Raw genomic sequence first — 16,761 nt, 5'->3', positions numbered from 1 at the left:
TTCCATTCTTGCTTGACAGTTAAGAGAAGTATGGGAATAAAAAAAATCAATCATACTCGCTTAGATGGCTGTAGCAACAATCCCTGCTGCAGCTGCCGCCTCTAAGACCGAGAACTGAGCAATTAAACAAAGCTTATAGCTCACTTATCGGTCTTCAGCCAGCAGAGAATCGGAGACAGTCTATCACAGGCTCTCTGCTCTGCTCCTTCAGCGCTCCCTGGAGGGCCAGGCTATGCAGGGAACAGAAGTGTCTGGCTCAGGCTCCCTGCATCTCGCAGAGAGGCTGAGCCAGCTGCAGGTTCAGGCATCTGGGTGGATCCTGAATTTAAAGTCAGGATCTTTCCTGAACCGTAATATCAGTTTACAATGGGCCAAAGGAGTGCAGAACGAACTGCACAACTGTGATCTATAGAAGTAGGGCCAAAAAAGCTTTAGCCATATTTCACTTTTTAATGTGTTTCAGAACGCTTTGGTAGTTAATTGAGAACTACAACCCGACAGCCACTAAGGCTTTCCTTTAACATCTAGGATTGTCAAATTGGATCATCTAATAGGTGGCATGCTACAAATTCACTGGGGGTATGCATTCTAGTTCCCTCAAAAAGGCGATGGAGGAAAAGGAAGAAGAAAAATAAAGGTTGGAGAAATATAAGGTAATAATAGGGACAAGTCCATGGAGAAACCTCATTAGCTCCCCATAGTGTTAATATCTGTCTTGTCTATCATGCAATTGGTCCAAAAATTGTTCCATGCACCTAAGATGACAAACATCCCAAAAGCATGGAAGACTTTCAGTGTTTAGGAATAATGCTTTTGCCATGGAGAGAAAAAAAAAGGCCGAAACTTTCTTTCCTTTTGAGTGAAGATCCTGGTTTACTGACCAAAAGGGGTCCCTATTTTTAAAATGGTATTTCAGTAACCAAGTAGTAAATTGTAAGAACCTGTTAATGAAAAAATTAAAGAAATGGTCGAGCCATATCCTGGAGACTCTGTGGACACACTTGTGGTCCAGCTGAATAGAAAAAAGGTTAACTAACTTTTAGACCACGTTACACATTTTTTGCAAAAAGCAGACGTAGCCTTTAATGAGATTCTAAGGTAATTAATCCTACTGTATGTGTCATGAGTGGAGGGAAAGTGGGGTTAAAGGATTATTCAAGGCATAACTATACTATACGTAGTTACATTGGTCCATCATAAACCAGTGTAACTATGGGGTTGATTTACTAAATTCAAATATACTGTGCACTGCAAGTGCAGTTTGCTGCAGAGCTTAGTAAATGAGGTAAAGCTTCACTTTGCAAAGAATACACAATCACATGCAAGGAACATTAAAAAAACAGCATTTTTGCATGCACATGATTGGATGATAGAAGTCAGCAGAGCTTCCCTTAATTTCAGAGCTTCCCCTCACATCTAGACCAACTGCACTTGCAGTGAACAGTATTTTTGCCTTTAGTAAATCTACCCTGTTGCATATCGCATACCTGACCAATGCCCTTGGAAGCTGATATTCACTGAATTAGAGACCACTGAATGGCTTCACTCCTGCTTACTAAACACAGGTCAATTGCTCAGCATGAGCGCTTTATGGAGAATCCTGGAGTGGTGAGGCAGGGCGATTGCATCACGCGCTCCACTTCATCCAATTAGAAAATGTTTTGCGTTCATTCTGAAAATACAAAGCATTTTTTGAATGGCGCCGTGCTGAGCAGCTGACTTCCCTTGTTCACAATGCATCAGGGTGGCTGTTCTGCACAGGACCCAGAAGCAAGTGGAGATCACTAATGTAGCGGTGTCTACATCTTCCAGGGCAGTCGTCCAGGCATAGTATATAATGTACATGGTTTCATTTTTCCAAGCTGAACCAATGTAACTATGTATAATATAGCCAAACCTGGAAATCTTCTTTGCCAAATTTATATTGGTTGGAGCTTGTATAGGCGATGTTTTAGTTTATTCTGAGTAAACAAGAGGATAAAGCATTTGCCTATTTTTCCCTGTGGAAAATTTGCATGTTCTCTGTGCCTGCGTGGGTTTCCTCTAGGTACTCCGGTTTCCTCCCACACTCCAAAGACATGCTGGTAGGTTAATTGGCTCCTATCTAAATTGGACCTAGTATGTATATGCATGAATGTAAATTAGGGACCTTAGATTGTTTGCTTCTTAAGGGTTAGGGACTGATGTGAATGTAACATATATATATATATATATATATATAAAGTGCTGCGTAAATTATTGGCGCTATATAAGTACCTTAATAAATAAAATTTTGGCGGAAAGGAAGCCTATAATGGGACACTCTTGATGACTGCCTGTCACCCTTGGCACACTGAAAGATTATGGAAGCTAGGGTAGGTGGGGATCAGAGAATAAAGATTTCAAGGGAGGCAGGAGCTGGCAGCACAAGGGGCACAACAGAATAATAGTAAATATTATCCCTTGTCATTTTGAAAAACAGGTAGTGGGCGCGTGCATCCACCATACCAGCACCGCCAATCGTGGCCACGGCTGTCAATCACCGAGTCCCGGCGATTACCGGCAATCACTGACAGGGAGCAGAGCTGCAGCTCTGCTCCCTGTCAGTTCCTAACACACTGATCCTGAGAGCGGAGTTTAGCTATCTGGATCAGTGTGTTCCTGTGAAGTACACCCCCCCCCCCCCCCCCGTTCACTAGTAAAACACTCCCCTCACACAGTTAACCCTTTTATTGAATAAAAATGTTAACCCCTTCCTCCCCAGTGCCATTAGTACAGTGTCAGTGGGTTTTTTTTTTCATTGATCACTGTATTGGTGTCTCTGGGGATATCAATGGCCCCAAGTCAGTTCCCCCCCAGTGTCAAAATGTCCACCGCAGTCCTGCAGTACCGACATAAGTCGCTGATCGCTGCCATTATTATTATAGAAAAAAAAATCCCAGTATCTTTCCCGCCATTTGTAGACGTTATAACTTTCGCGTAAACCAATTAGGATTTTTTTTATAGCAAAGACATGTCGCAGAATACATTTTGGCCAAAATTTATAACAAAATTTGATTTTTAAATTTTTTTACTGGACATGCTTTATAGCAAAAAGTCCAAAATATAGTTTTTTTTCTCAAAATTGTCAGCCTTTTCTTTTTTAGCGAAAAAAAAAAAAAACCGCACAGGCAATCAAATACCACCAAAAGAAAGCTCAATTCGTGGGAAAAAAAGGACGTACATTTAATTTGGGTGAAGTGTTGCATGACCGTGCAATTGTCAGTTAAAGTAACGCAGCGCCGTAAGACAAACCGCTTCTGTAACCGCTTCCTGACCGCCCTATAGCAGAAATACTGATACAGGGCGGCACAGGTGCACAAAATTATATATATATATATATATATATATATATATATATATATATATATATATACATATATATATATATATATATATATATATATATATATATATATACACATATATATATATATATACATGCTTTGTGCTCCCGTGGTTTTCACGCCCCTCCCAGATGGCGTCAGATTGCCCATCAGTACACCAGTCATCACATTTAACCCCTTGACTGCCAGAAACACGCTCATGCACAATAAACCTCCATTGCTAGTATAGTGTCTGAACGGATATCTTTGATCAGATCAGTACTATACCAGCGTTCACATTAGTATAGCATCCCCAAAAATGCAGCGTTAGCGGGATCAGCCTCGGCACCTGCCAGCACCTTCGTTTAGCCCCTATGCTTACCCCCCCCCCTCTTCTCCCCCAGCAAGTGCAGTGTCAGTAGGTCACTGTCACTTGATACATTGCACACAAAACCGCAGTGTTCGCAGAATCAGGCCTGATCTCTGTTAGCACTTGTCAGTAAATTTTGAGGACTCTCATATGCAGCAGAGTAGTCAGTACTAGTGCCCCGCTACCTTTTGGTGAACTGGTGACACCAGCGGTCTAGTACATCCTGGTCTTTCACATACCTCTTAGATTGTAAGCTCCCAGGATCAGGGCCCTCCTAACCCTCTTGTATTTAACTGTATTGTTGCTGTATTGTCTCCCGTTATACTGGATGCCCAGACTACATGGGGAGTAGTGACAAGATCGTTTGGGACTTGGTATCATCCTTTTTCCATATGGGGTACCACTTATACGTGGACAATTTTTATTCAAGCGTGCCACTGTTTAGACATTTGTTCAATCTTGGAACTGGCGCATGTGGCAAAGTGTGACCTAATGTGTGCCCACCATTAAAAGTGGGTGGATGCAGGGCAGTATATTCTAATGGTGGGTATACCACACACTTTTTCTGGCAGAGATTTCTTCTCTTTTTTTCATTCAGTCCACAGGCTGCATACAAAAAAAAGAACATAGCATATATACCCAACAAGGATCAGTGATGTACTGGTATATCACTGGACTTTAAATGGGTATACCAGGATGATGCCTACAGCTGCAGGCATCATCCTGGTATAATTTTGTTTCAGCTGGCGATCGGCTTTCATATAAAAGCAATCCTAGTGGCTAATTAGCTGCAGGATTGCTTTTACAAGCAGCGGGAGATTATTATTATTATTATTATTATTATTACTACGAGTTTATATAGCGCCAAAGGGTTTGCTCAGCGCTGTACAATAGGGGGGACAATACATGGCACAGTACACCAAACAAACAACGTACGAGGGGTAAGAGGGCCCTACTCTTACGAGCTTACAATCTAGGAGGGAGGGGGTAAAGGTACAGTAGGAAGTGGCTGAGGGGGATGAAGTGGTGGGAGGAATGAGGGAGGATGGCCGTTAGGTGAGGGTGGGGTAGGCTTCCCTGAAGAGATGGGTTTTGAGGGAGCGCCTGAATGTGAATAGGGAAGGCGACAGTCTGATGGATTGGGGCAGTGAGTTCCAGAGGATGGGGGAGGACCTGGAGAAGTCCTGCAGTCGTGCATGGGAGGAGGAGACCAGGGAGCAGGATAGAAGGAGGTCCTGTGAGGAGCGAAGGGTACGGGTAGGGTGGTACTTGGTGATCAGGTTGGTGAGGTAGTCAGGGGCAGTGTTGTGAACGGCTTTGTAGGTCAGGGTTAGGAGTTTAAATTTGATGCGTTGGGCAATCGGGAGCCAGTGGAGGGAGAGGCAGAGGGGGGTGGCAGAGGTGGAGCGGGTGGTGAGGTGGATGAGTCTGGCAGCTGAGTTCAGGATGGTCTGGAGCGGGGAGAGCCTGCACTTGGGTAGGCCAGTGAGGAGGGAGTTGCAGTAGTCAAGGCGTGAGATGATGAGGGAGTGTACTAGAAGTTTGGTGGTGTCTGGGGTGAGGAAGGAGCGTATCTTGGCAATGTTGCGAAGATGGAGCCTGCATGTGTTTGTGAGTGATTTGACATGGGGTTGGAGGGAGAGGTTCGCGTCAAGAATGACGCCAAGGACTTTGGCTTGCAGGGCGGGAGTGATAGTGGAGTTGTTGGCGATGATGGATAGGATGGGGGGGGGGTGTTGGCAGGGGAAAAGATGAGGAGCTCGGTTTTGGAGAGGTTGAGCTTGAGGAAATGTAGCGACATCCAGTCTGAGATGTCATTTAGGAGGTGAGTGATGCGGGCGGAGATAGTGGGGGTGAGGTGAGGGGTGGAGAGGTAGATTTGGGTGTCGTCAGCATAGAGGTGATAGTTGAAGCCGTGAGATTGTATGAGTTTGCCCAGGGAGGAGGTGTAGATGGAGAAGAGAAGGGGTCCAAGGACAGAGCCTTGGGGGACCCCAACAGAGAGGGGGAGGGAGGGGGAGGTGGCACCATTGTAGGTGACACTGAAGGAGCGTCGGGATAGGTAGGATGAGAACCAAGAGAGAGCAGTATCTCCGATGCCAAGGGAGAGTAGTTTATTAAGGAGGAGGGGGTGGTCAACTGTGTCGAAGGCCGCAGAGAGGTCCAGGAGAAGGAGGACAGAGTAGTCGCCCTTGGCTTTGGCGTTGAGTAGGTCGTTAGTGATTTTGAGGAGGGCAGTTTCAGTGGAGTGTAGGGGACGGAAGCCGGACTGTAGAGGGTCAAGGAGGTTATTGTCTGTAAGGTGGGCGCTTAGGCGATCGTAGACTATGCGTTCAAGGAGCTTGGAGGTGAGTGGCAGCAGGGAGATGGGTCTGAGGTTGTTGGGGTCCGCGGGATCCAGGGAGGGCTTTTTGAGGATGGGGGTGATATGCGCGTGCTTTAGGGGGGAGGGGAATACGCCAGTAGAGAGGGAGAGATTGAAGATGTGGGTGAGGGAGCGGATGAGGGAAGAGGGGGGTGACTGGAGGAGTTGAGAGGGGATAGGGTCCAGGGGGCAGGTAGTGAGGCGGGCTTTTGAGAGGACTTTGGCGACTTCCTCAGTAGTGACAGGGCTGAGGGAGTGCAGTGCAGGGGGGGTTATGGTGGGCGGGGCATTGGGAGAGGAGGGGGGCAGTGCGGTTGTGAGGGCAGAGGAGGGGGGAGATGAAGGGGTGACGGGGGCGAGGAGGCTAGGTGGGGAGGTAGATTGCAAGTTGACGATGTCCTTACGGATAGCGTCAATCTTGTTGTGGAAATGGGTGGCAATCTCGTGGGCGGTGAGAGAGGTACTGAGTGGAGGAGGGGGGGGGGGAGAGCAGGGAGTTGAAGGTGGAGAAGAGTCGGCGGGGGCAGGAGGAGAGGGTGTTTATTAGGTTAACAAAGTAGGCCTGCTTGGCGGCGTGGAGGGAGGAGGTGTAGATAAGAAATGCAGATTTGTAGAGGGAGAAAGTATGAGGGGACCTGGTTTTGCACCACAGTCTCTCCAGTGCGCGACTGCGACGTTTGAGGCGTTTAGTGCTGTCGGTCTGCCAGGGTTGAAGCGGTCTGGGTTTGATGATGCGTGTGGTTAGGGGTGCCAGAGAGTCTAGGGCAGCTGACAGTGAGTCATTGTACAAGGTGGTGGCTATGTCAGGACATGACAGTGGGAGGATGCTGTCGTGTAGGCAGTCGGCGGCAGAGTGGAGGGGGGCCGGGGTTAGGTTGCGGAGGTTGCGGCTGGTGATGGTTTGGCGTTTTTGAGGGGGGGAGTTGGGGGAAGGGGAGATGGAGAAGGTGAGGAGGTGGTGGTCGGAGAGAGGGAAGGGGGTGTTAGAGAACTGGTTGAGGGTACAAAGGTGGGAGAAGACGAGGTCCAGGGTGTTCCCTCCGATGTGGGTGGAGGATTGAGTGTGCTGTGTGAGCGCGAAGGAGGAGGTTAGGTGGAGGAATTGGGAAGTAGCCGGGGTGTTGTCGTTGATGGGGATGTTGAAGTCCCCGAGGATGATGGTCGGTAGCTCAGAGGAGAGGAAGAAGGGGAGCCAGGCGGCGAAGTCATCCAGGAAGCGGGCTATGGATCCGGGAGGCCTGTAGATCACTGCGATCCTTAGGGGGGTGGTTGAGAAGAGTCGGATGCAGTGCGCCTCAAAGGAGGGGAAGGAAAGAGAGGGAGATGATACCCCCCTCCCCTGCTGCCTTCCACGGCCTTCTCGGGCAGTCCCACGCCATCAGGGGAACCTGAGAATGCAGCTGGTGTTTCTGCCAGCTGACCATAGAATTGATTTGAGACCAGAATGGTGCCAATCATCTCTATAGCCTAAAAAATCAAAAGCTACGAGCATTTCATCACTTCAGTTTCACAGGATATAAACAGCGCCATTTGTAAATTGGGAAAGCATCTGATCACACCGATTTTAGTTTGTTTAGATAATGTAAGGGAAGAGGAGATATCTAGAGTCTGATAGACCCCAGATTTCTGAAAAAAGAATATATGACAATTCCCATTGAAGTTATAGGGGATATTTGCATTCCCTGTGATGGCATTAAAAGTGATAAAAAAAAAAATAAAATGTACAGTGTAAAAATAATTAAAATCAAAATAACTTAAAAAAAAAAAAAAAATCTCGCACCTCCCATACGCGTACACCTGTGTGCACAAGCATTGACCCTGTGCCGCTATGCATACAGCGGTTGCGCCATACATGTGAGGTATCACCGTGAACGTCAGATCAAGGGCAGTAATTCTAACACTAGACCTCCTCTGTAAATCTAAAATAGTAGCTTTTAAAGCGTTGCCTATGGTTAATAAAAATGTATGCAGTTTGTCGCCATTGCACGGGGCATGCGCAGTTTTAAAGCATGTCATGTTTGGTATCTATTTACTCGGCATACCATCATCTTTTATATGTTACCAAATAATTGGCCAATATATTGTGTTTTTGTGCATTAAAAGTAAAAAAAATTGTATTTTTAAAAAATTTTTGCTTTCGAAAAATTGCTGCACGATGTGCCATAAACAATTGTAGTACTCACCATTTTATTCACTAGGATGTCTGCTTTAAAAAAAATATATAATATTTGGGGGTTTAAATTATTTCCTAGCAAAAAATACTGATTTTTTTCAGGTGAACAAAAAGTGTCAGAAAAGGCTTGATCTTCAAGTGGTTAGAAGAGTGAGTGATGTGTAGCATAAACTTCTAATGCTGGGCATAAAACGCCCCCACCCCCCAAAATGACCCCTTTTTGAAAAGTAGACACCCCAAGCTATTTGCTGAAAGGCATGTTGAATCAATAGAAGAATTTATTTTTTTTACCACAAATTTTTGGAATATGACTTTTTTTTTTTTTTTTACACAAAATTGTCACTTAAATGATTTATTGCTCACACATGCCATGGGTATATGTGGAATTACTCCCCAAAATACATTCTGCTACTTCTCCCGAGTATGGGGGTACCACATATGAGAGACATTTTGGCAGTCTAGCCAAGTACAGGACCCCAAAATCCAATAAGCACCTTCAGGCTTTTAAAGGGCTTTATTTCCTCATTAAACTTCCTGACTACCTATCACAGTTTCGGAAACCCTGAAATGCCAGTATAGCACCCAACACCCCCAAATGAACCCTTTTTGGAAAGTAGACACCCCAAGGAATTTTATAAGAAGCATGATAAGTATTTTGCAGATCTCATTTGTTGCCACAAGTTTTTGGAAAATGAAGAAAATAAAACAAAACATATTTTTTCTATTCTTTTTTTATATTTCAAAACCCTGTGAGAAAAAATTATATGTGCAAAATGCTCATCATGCCTCTTTTTAAATTCCTTGGGGTGTCTACTTTCCAGAAAGGGGTCATTTGGGGGGGTTTGGTGCTATCCTGGCATGTCTAGGCCTTCGAAACTGTGATAGGTATTGAGGAAGTGAAAAGAGTAAGTTACGCAACTTCAGGCTTTCAAAGTGATCATTGGATTTCAGGCTCCTGTATGAGGCTAGGCTCCCAAAAGGTCTCACACATGTGGTATCCCTATACTCGATAGAAGTAGCAGAATGTATTTTGGGGTGTAATTTCACATACACCCATGGCTTGTGCGAGAAATAAATCATTTAAATGACAACTTTGTGTAAAAAAAAAAAATGTTTTTGTCATTTTCCAGAAACTTGTAGAAAAAAAATAAATCTTCCATGCACTCAATATGCCTCTCAGCAGATAGCTTAGGGTGTCTACTTTCCAAAAAGGGGTAATTTGAGGGTGTTTGTACTATCTTGGTATTTTAGCACCTCAAGAAATGTGATGAGCAGTCAGAAAGTAAAAGCTGTGTAAATTCCATTATCTATACCATAGTTTGTAGATGCTATAACTTTCACAAAAAGCAATAAATATACACTTACTGGGATTTTTTTAACCAAAAACATGTAGCAGAATACATTTTTTTTTTATGACCGAAATGTTGTTTTTCAAAAAAAAATTTTTTCTTCAAAAATATTTTTGTTTATAGCGCCAAAAATAAAAAGTGCACAGGTGATCAAATACCACCAAAATAAAGCTCTATTTGTGTGAAAAAAAGGACATAAATTTCATTTATGTACCGTATTGCATGATCGCGCAATTGTTCGTTAAACTAGCGCAGCGCTGTATAGCAAAAAAAGGGCGTAAATTGCAGTATCTATACCATAGTTTGTAGACGCTATAACTTTCACACAAAGCAATCAATATACACTTATTGGGATTTTTTTTTACCAAAAACATGTAGCAGAATACATTTTGGCCTAAATTTATAACTAACTTTGAGTTTACTATATATTTTTTACAGCTGAAAGTAAAAAATATTGTTTTTCTTCAAAATTTTTGGTCTTTTTTTGTTTATAGTGTGAAAAATAAAAAGCGCACAGGTGATCAAATACCACCAAAAGAAAGCACTATTTGTGTGAAAAAAGGACGTAAATTTTGTTTGGGTACAGCATTGCATGACCGTGCAATTATCAGTTGGATTAGTGCAGCTCCGAGTAGCAAAAAAAGGCCTGGTCAGGAAGGGGGGTAAATCCTCAGGCGTGCAAGTGGTTAAAGGATGAGTTGACCTTTCATAACCGTTGTGGCTTGTAGTTCTCAATAAACTATGAGGGCACTGGTGAGCACTCTAATAGGTAATTGATTCTTCCTGCAATTCAGTAACTGCCTGCCCATACAAGGTACGGGCAGACAGCTACACCAACAGTCTGCATGAGCCTGACACTGCACTCGTGATCTGCTGATCACAGATGCAATACTTTACAGGCTCCTAATTATAAATAAACAGAGGCACATTTTTTTTACCTGCAAAAAGATGCATTTATTTTTTTTTAAAGGTGAAAGGTGAAATGTTTTAAGCTTTATTGGGATTAATTGGCAACCCCAGTTTTTACTCTGATCATTCATTTCTCTCCCCTTACCAGTTTTATATAGGTTTACCTAATCTCTGTTAATGCGTTTTCGAGAACCTTTTCTTTTTTGTTACTGCATTTTGTAATTTATTATTTTTATTAATTGTGTCATACAGTGCTACATAGCATGTTATTGCCTTAAATATAAGAAATATAACGAACACTGATATTTCTTTAGCTATGTAGTTTTCTATTATATAGTTTTTTAATTTTATTAGGAATATTGCAAATAATAAATATAATACATATAATATAATACCATTCACGTAATATAAATTCAACTAATGCAGCTGTAACCTCATGTCAGAATAAACACTCAAAAACATATGATTATTATTATTATTATTATTATACAGTATTTATAAAGTACCAATAGTTCGCTCAGCGCTGTACATTACAAAAGGGGGACATTATTGCTGTTATTTTATTTTAAGGGTTAGGGAATTAAATTTAGGGGTGAATTATTTATTACATCATATTTATGATTATTTTATTTTACATTTATTTATTCATTTTATTATTATTATTATTAATAATAATAATACCCTTAATAACAATAAAATATTAACCCCAACCCTATACCCAAATCTTAACCTAACATTTAAAGGAAAGTATGAGGTTTGTTGTTTTCCCCAAAATATACTTACCTAGGTGGATGCAGCAATGGTCTGATGCTGCATCTGCCCACCACAGGCTCTAAGTGTGAGATTGCTGAGTTCTCACAGTCACTCTGAGCAGAGACCGGTGAATGTTAGTCATCGCTCTCTGCTCTACCCCAGCAGCGCAGAGAGCTTGACTGTGGAGGGGGAGGGAGCGGCTGGCTCAGGCTTTCAGCTGCTAGCTAAGAGGCTGAGCCAGGTGCCACTCCAGACACTGGACAGACTGAGCTTCATCCCACTGTCGGCTGAAAACGGGTCACAGGAGTGCAGAACGAACTACACTCCTGTGATCCACAGGAGAAGTACAGCCAAAAGAGCTTTGGCTGTACTTTAACTGTAACTCCTTATCATAACAAAATAATATTAAAAAATAAATAAAAGCTGACAGAAAAGCTAAAAAAGCAAAAAAAAAAAACCTATGAAAACAAATGATAGATACGCACAAAAATCGCTGTAATGCACGAATAGTGCGCAAAAACGCTACACTCAGATGTGAATGGAGCCTCAGATTCTTTTACTCTCAAGATTACCAAGTTCCATGAAACATTCCACATGGGATATACTTTGACATTTCCGATATGCTGTAAACACTGTGATCCTCCACTGGTGCTCGTCTCTCCCCGTAGTCTTCTGGGACACATGACAGGTCCCAGAAGACTACGGGACCATTCAGAAAGCGCAGCACTACTTGCACATGCGCGCCTGGTTCCTACATTGAAGGTCCCGGACGGGAACACCGCATGACCGGTGAAACAGGCTGTGGGGAGGACACCTCAGGATTGAGGGACAGGCAAGTGTCTGTTTTTCAAAAGTCCGCCGCTACAGTTTTTGTAGCTGCTGAATTTTATTTTTTTTCACCAGTATGACTGGAACTCCACTTTAATTACTTCATGCAATTAATTATTTATTTCCTTCTGTGAATTGACTTTAACATCTTTTTATGCAGTATTTATCAAGCGTTTTTGCTATTTGTGGCAAATCCTGCATACTTGCAATAGTGAATTGACATTTTCTGTATCACATGTGATATGTGGTCATGTGACATAACGCATACGATAACCTTTAGTGAATTGTCCCCATAAAGTTCAGCATATCTCTGGTGAGAAAAAAATTAAGTGGGCAAATTTTGTATAATTTGTCATAGGCAGGATGATCTTGGAGAGGGCACTGGGTATTATCATTAGAATGAAGGAAGTGCATGATAATCTCATAATGTGACTTGGGCACTGCAGAAGAATAAATTGGATGGGTGGACCAGTAAGCATGCCCTTCACTTATTTGATTTTTTGTAATCTCTGTGTTAAATAACTTGAACTCCTCCACTGTGAGATGTCTCCCTTCAATGGGACGGACACAGGATGAACTGGCAGTAATGGCGCTGCAGGAACAGTTAAAGGGCAAAAATTTATAAAGCTACTACAGGACAATTTTATGGTACAGTTCATAGAGGCCCCAACTAGGAATGATGGTCTGCTGGACCTGGTAATCTCAAACCATGCAGAGCTTATTACTAATGTACATATAAAAGAACATCTGTGTAGCAGTGACCATAACATGATTTCATTTATTGTTCGCTGTAAACAACAAGCACATACAGGAAAAATAAAAACACTCAACTTTAAGAGAGCTGCTTTCCAAGACTTAGACTGGGAGGGAATATTGGCATCGATGAACACAATTTACAAGCCGACCTCAATGCACTGTTTAATTGGGTAACTTTGTGGCAAATGAGGTTTAATGTTGGTAAATATAAGGTTATGCACTTGGGGGACTAAGAGTATGCATGCCTCATACATACTGGGGGGGGGGGGTTACAACTGGGGGAATCAATGGTGGAGAAGGATCTGGGAGTTCTGGTATATCATCAGCTTAATAATGGCATGTAATGCCAAGCAACAGTTTTTAAAGCGAACAAAATCCTCTCTTGTATTAAAAGAAGCATGGACTCCAGAGAGAGATATCATTTTACCCCTGTTCAGATCATTAGTAATACCTCATCTGGAATATACAGTTCAGTTTTGGGCATCAATTCACAAAAAGAACATTGGGGAACTGGAGAAAGTGTAGAGAATGGCAACCAAACTGATGAAGCATGGAGGAGCTCAGCTATGAGAAAAATTAGAGGAACTGAATTTATTCTCTCTTGAGAAGAGGAGATTAAGGGGGGATATGATCAACATGTATGAATACATCAATGGTTCATGACCCTTAAGTCATCTCAGAGGACAACGGGCACTCTTTACGTCTGAAGGACAAAAGATTTAATCTCCAAATACGGAAAGGTTTCTTCACAGTAAGAGCTGTGAAAATGTGGAATAGACTCCCTCAAGAGTTGGTTCTGGCCAGCTCAGTGGAATGCTTTAAAAAAGGCTGCACTGCACACCCCAGTGGGCATGCATGTGTGGTGACTAGAGTGGGAGGACATCATAAGAACAAGAGTGGTCCCGCCCCACTGTCATTTTACAATACGGCATGTGGGAGCTGGGTAGTAGAACACCATTCAAGGAGTCCATCCAACTCATTGGCCAAACGTTGGCACTGGAGTTGCCACTTACATTGGGGAATGCATGGAAACAGAAGGATCAACCAGATATTTGCAAGAAAGGAACAGATGGATGATAAGCATCTGACCTCTGGTATAGTACATCATTTTAAAGAAATATACACAGAGAATGTTTGAGGGGGGGTTCAATGACACTTTAGTAATACTCTCATCCAGACTGAAGTGTTTTCTCTCTAGTATTCAACACTCACAAGCCATACTGAATAGATAGAAAAAACTTGAGGCTATGCAATAGTATTTATGTCTCCGGTGCAGAGATCAGTAGAATCACTTGATGTTGGGTGCTGCATGTTGATCAATGCATAATTAACACATAGTGTGACACAATAGAAGGATTTATTAATGGTGGATTATAGTGACTGCATTAATTTATTTATAGTGTAAATGATTTTATATTGTAGTCATTGCAGAATAAGAACCCTCAGATTCTAATTCACAAAAAATTTAACTTCTTGTCCAGTGTGGCGATGACCTCCGACAAGACATGCTGACTTTGCAAATGATCCGCATCATGAATAAGATATGGATTCAGGAGGGTCTTGACATGCGCATGGTTATTTTTCGCTGCTTTTCCACAGGCCGAGGGCGAGGTACGTTCAGTGTCTGCATATATCTGATATTTTCTTAATTTAAATTCTAATAATCGGTTAACCATAAGCACGTTTTCTAAAGTATATGAGCTAGTTTTTTTTTCTTCAGGATTTTTGTGTGGCAGATCAGACACCAGCACATAATTTATATATATAGTTAACATTTTCTGACTCTCATACATTTCATATAGTTCAAACATTATATGCAATGCATTGCAAACTACACCTAACTGTCCACTTCACTCCCTGAACTAGAAGTGGTTAATATCCATCATTGTACACATATGCACACATTCTCTAAGGCGAATTTGGGTGACAGAAGGTTAACCTAACAATATTGTTTTGGATATTTGGAGAAAACTGGAAGAAACCCAGGTAGACCTATGGTGAACTTGCAGACTGTACACAGATGGTGTTCTTGGTGGAGATAACATTTCTGCTACTGTGTTGGTATAGATGAATCATGAATTCTTGTTTTCCAAATAAACAGTATTGTCAGTACAGATATGATGCAGGTAATAAGCCATCTGGATGAACAAGGACTCTGAAAGTACATAAAAGGCAACTTGTTTTATGGTACTGTGAGAAAATAATTTGCAATATCAGTACTCAATGCTATATGCATTTATAGGTAACATACACAGGTGCTGACTCCAAAAAGTTATACATTTTAATAAATTTAAACTTTTGGTATTTGATACCACTATGGTGTGTAGGAGCTATTTAATTATTTTTTTTGCCACACACCTGCAACTAATTTTGGGTAGCATGGGGAAGGGTTAGACCTTTGTCAGGTTGTTGCTATCTGTGTTCACTTTGAACATGCTATCTGCTGTCTTGGTTGAGATTCCAAGGAGTAAGGAGATTTTACCAATGTGCACTCAGATGGCAATATAAACCTGACGGGTTGTAAACTTTCACCAGTCTACTCGGGAGATTTTTATGGCAGTTTGTTTTTCTCTTGAAGAGATTCCTCTTCTTGTCCTACTTGCTATAGAGGAAGCACGGGGAAGTTCCTTTAAAAGAAAGTCTGGGCTTTACTCCAGCAATAAAGCTTGTTATTCTTGGCACTTCACTGTTAAAATGGCAAATTAAATTGAAAGTCTGTTTGTAAGGCATGTTGTGCGTTTCCTTAAATTCTGTTTACCTTGGTAGATCTAAACGAGATTGCACAATTGGATTTTTCATGTGTATGGTTAGCTTAACATTTATTCTGTTACCTTCTTTTAGGCATGGTAGAGGTGATCCCATCTGCAGAAACCCTGAGAAGGATCCAGGTGGAACATGGAGTGACTGGTTCCTTTAAAGACCGTCCACTAGCTGACTGGTTGCAAAAACACAACCCCACAGAGGATGAGTATGAAAAGGTAATAGTTGATAACTCTGGATATAAATGCTATATTATTATTACAGGTACTTATATAGTGCCATCAATTTACACAGCGCTTTACAAATATATTGTACATTCGCATCAGTCCCTAACCCTCAAGGAGCGTAAATTCTAACGTCCCTAACTCACATTCATGCATACACATACTATAGCCAATTTTAGATAGGAGCCAATTAATTTACCAGCATGCCTTTATATATAAATGTTTTTATTACATAGAGAAAGCAGTGACTTCCTATATCACATTTCTAGTGTACATTTTGAATATGATGGCTTACAGTTGCTAAGACAGATACTTAACTTTACACACCAGTAGATCATTTAGCTCTACTTGAATGTTTAGATCAGCCTTTCTTAACCTTTTTACCTTGGAGGAACCCTTGGAAAGTTTGCAGATCATGAGAAACCTCCACTAAAAAATATCTACATATTATTATATGTACATTCACATATTCAGTAGGTTGTGGCAAACCTCACCCCTCCACTCTATATGACAAAATCCTCTTCAGTGGTAATCATGAAATGAAGAATAAATATGGTCAGAAAAAAAAACTGTGAATATTGTAGTAACCCCTTAAATTGGTGGCCAGTGTAGATGAGAGATCAATCTACCACTGCTCCATCCTAAAGGAACCCCTAGCAACCTCTGGAAAAACCATAGGGTTCCACGAAACCTTGCTTGAGAGAGGCTGGTTTAGATCATCAGATGGTTATGACTTTTGTTGATTTTCTGAATAATCACCATGAAATCCTATACTTTATTATCCTCATGAAAACTACAATGCAAAGGGTATTTCATATTGCTTAGTTTTAAATAGGTTCATTAATCCCTTGAAGATGAACTGTGCATATTAAAATATATAACAGTATAGCTTTCAGTATATATATAAATAAAGAACCAGCGCCACGGAAA

At 41.8% G+C, this 16,761-nt stretch overlaps 1 protein-coding gene across 1 annotated transcript in view; it reads left to right on the top strand.

The window, feature by feature from the left end:
• PIK3C2B (phosphatidylinositol-4-phosphate 3-kinase catalytic subunit type 2 beta) overlaps positions 1 to 16,761 on the top strand; it is a 343,678-nt gene that overhangs the window by 268,179 nt on the left and 58,738 nt on the right. The window contains exons 19-20 of the mRNA XM_089669402.1: positions 14,329 to 14,458; positions 15,689 to 15,825. Of these exons, the coding sequence (XP_089525528.1) occupies positions 14,329 to 14,458; positions 15,689 to 15,825 (267 nt within the window). The remainder of the gene's footprint in view (positions 1 to 14,328; positions 14,459 to 15,688; positions 15,826 to 16,761) is intronic.

The sequence above is a fragment of the Staurois parvus genome, unplaced genomic scaffold (genome assembly GCF_062004578.1).
Source record: "Staurois parvus isolate SC_StPar_1 unplaced genomic scaffold, SC_StPar_1.0 ptg000074l, whole genome shotgun sequence".
NCBI classification, from domain to species: Eukaryota; Metazoa; Chordata; class Amphibia; order Anura; family Ranidae; genus Staurois; species Staurois parvus.
Note: the sequence above shows the minus strand (reverse complement) of the source record. Positions and strands in the feature narration are given on the sequence as shown.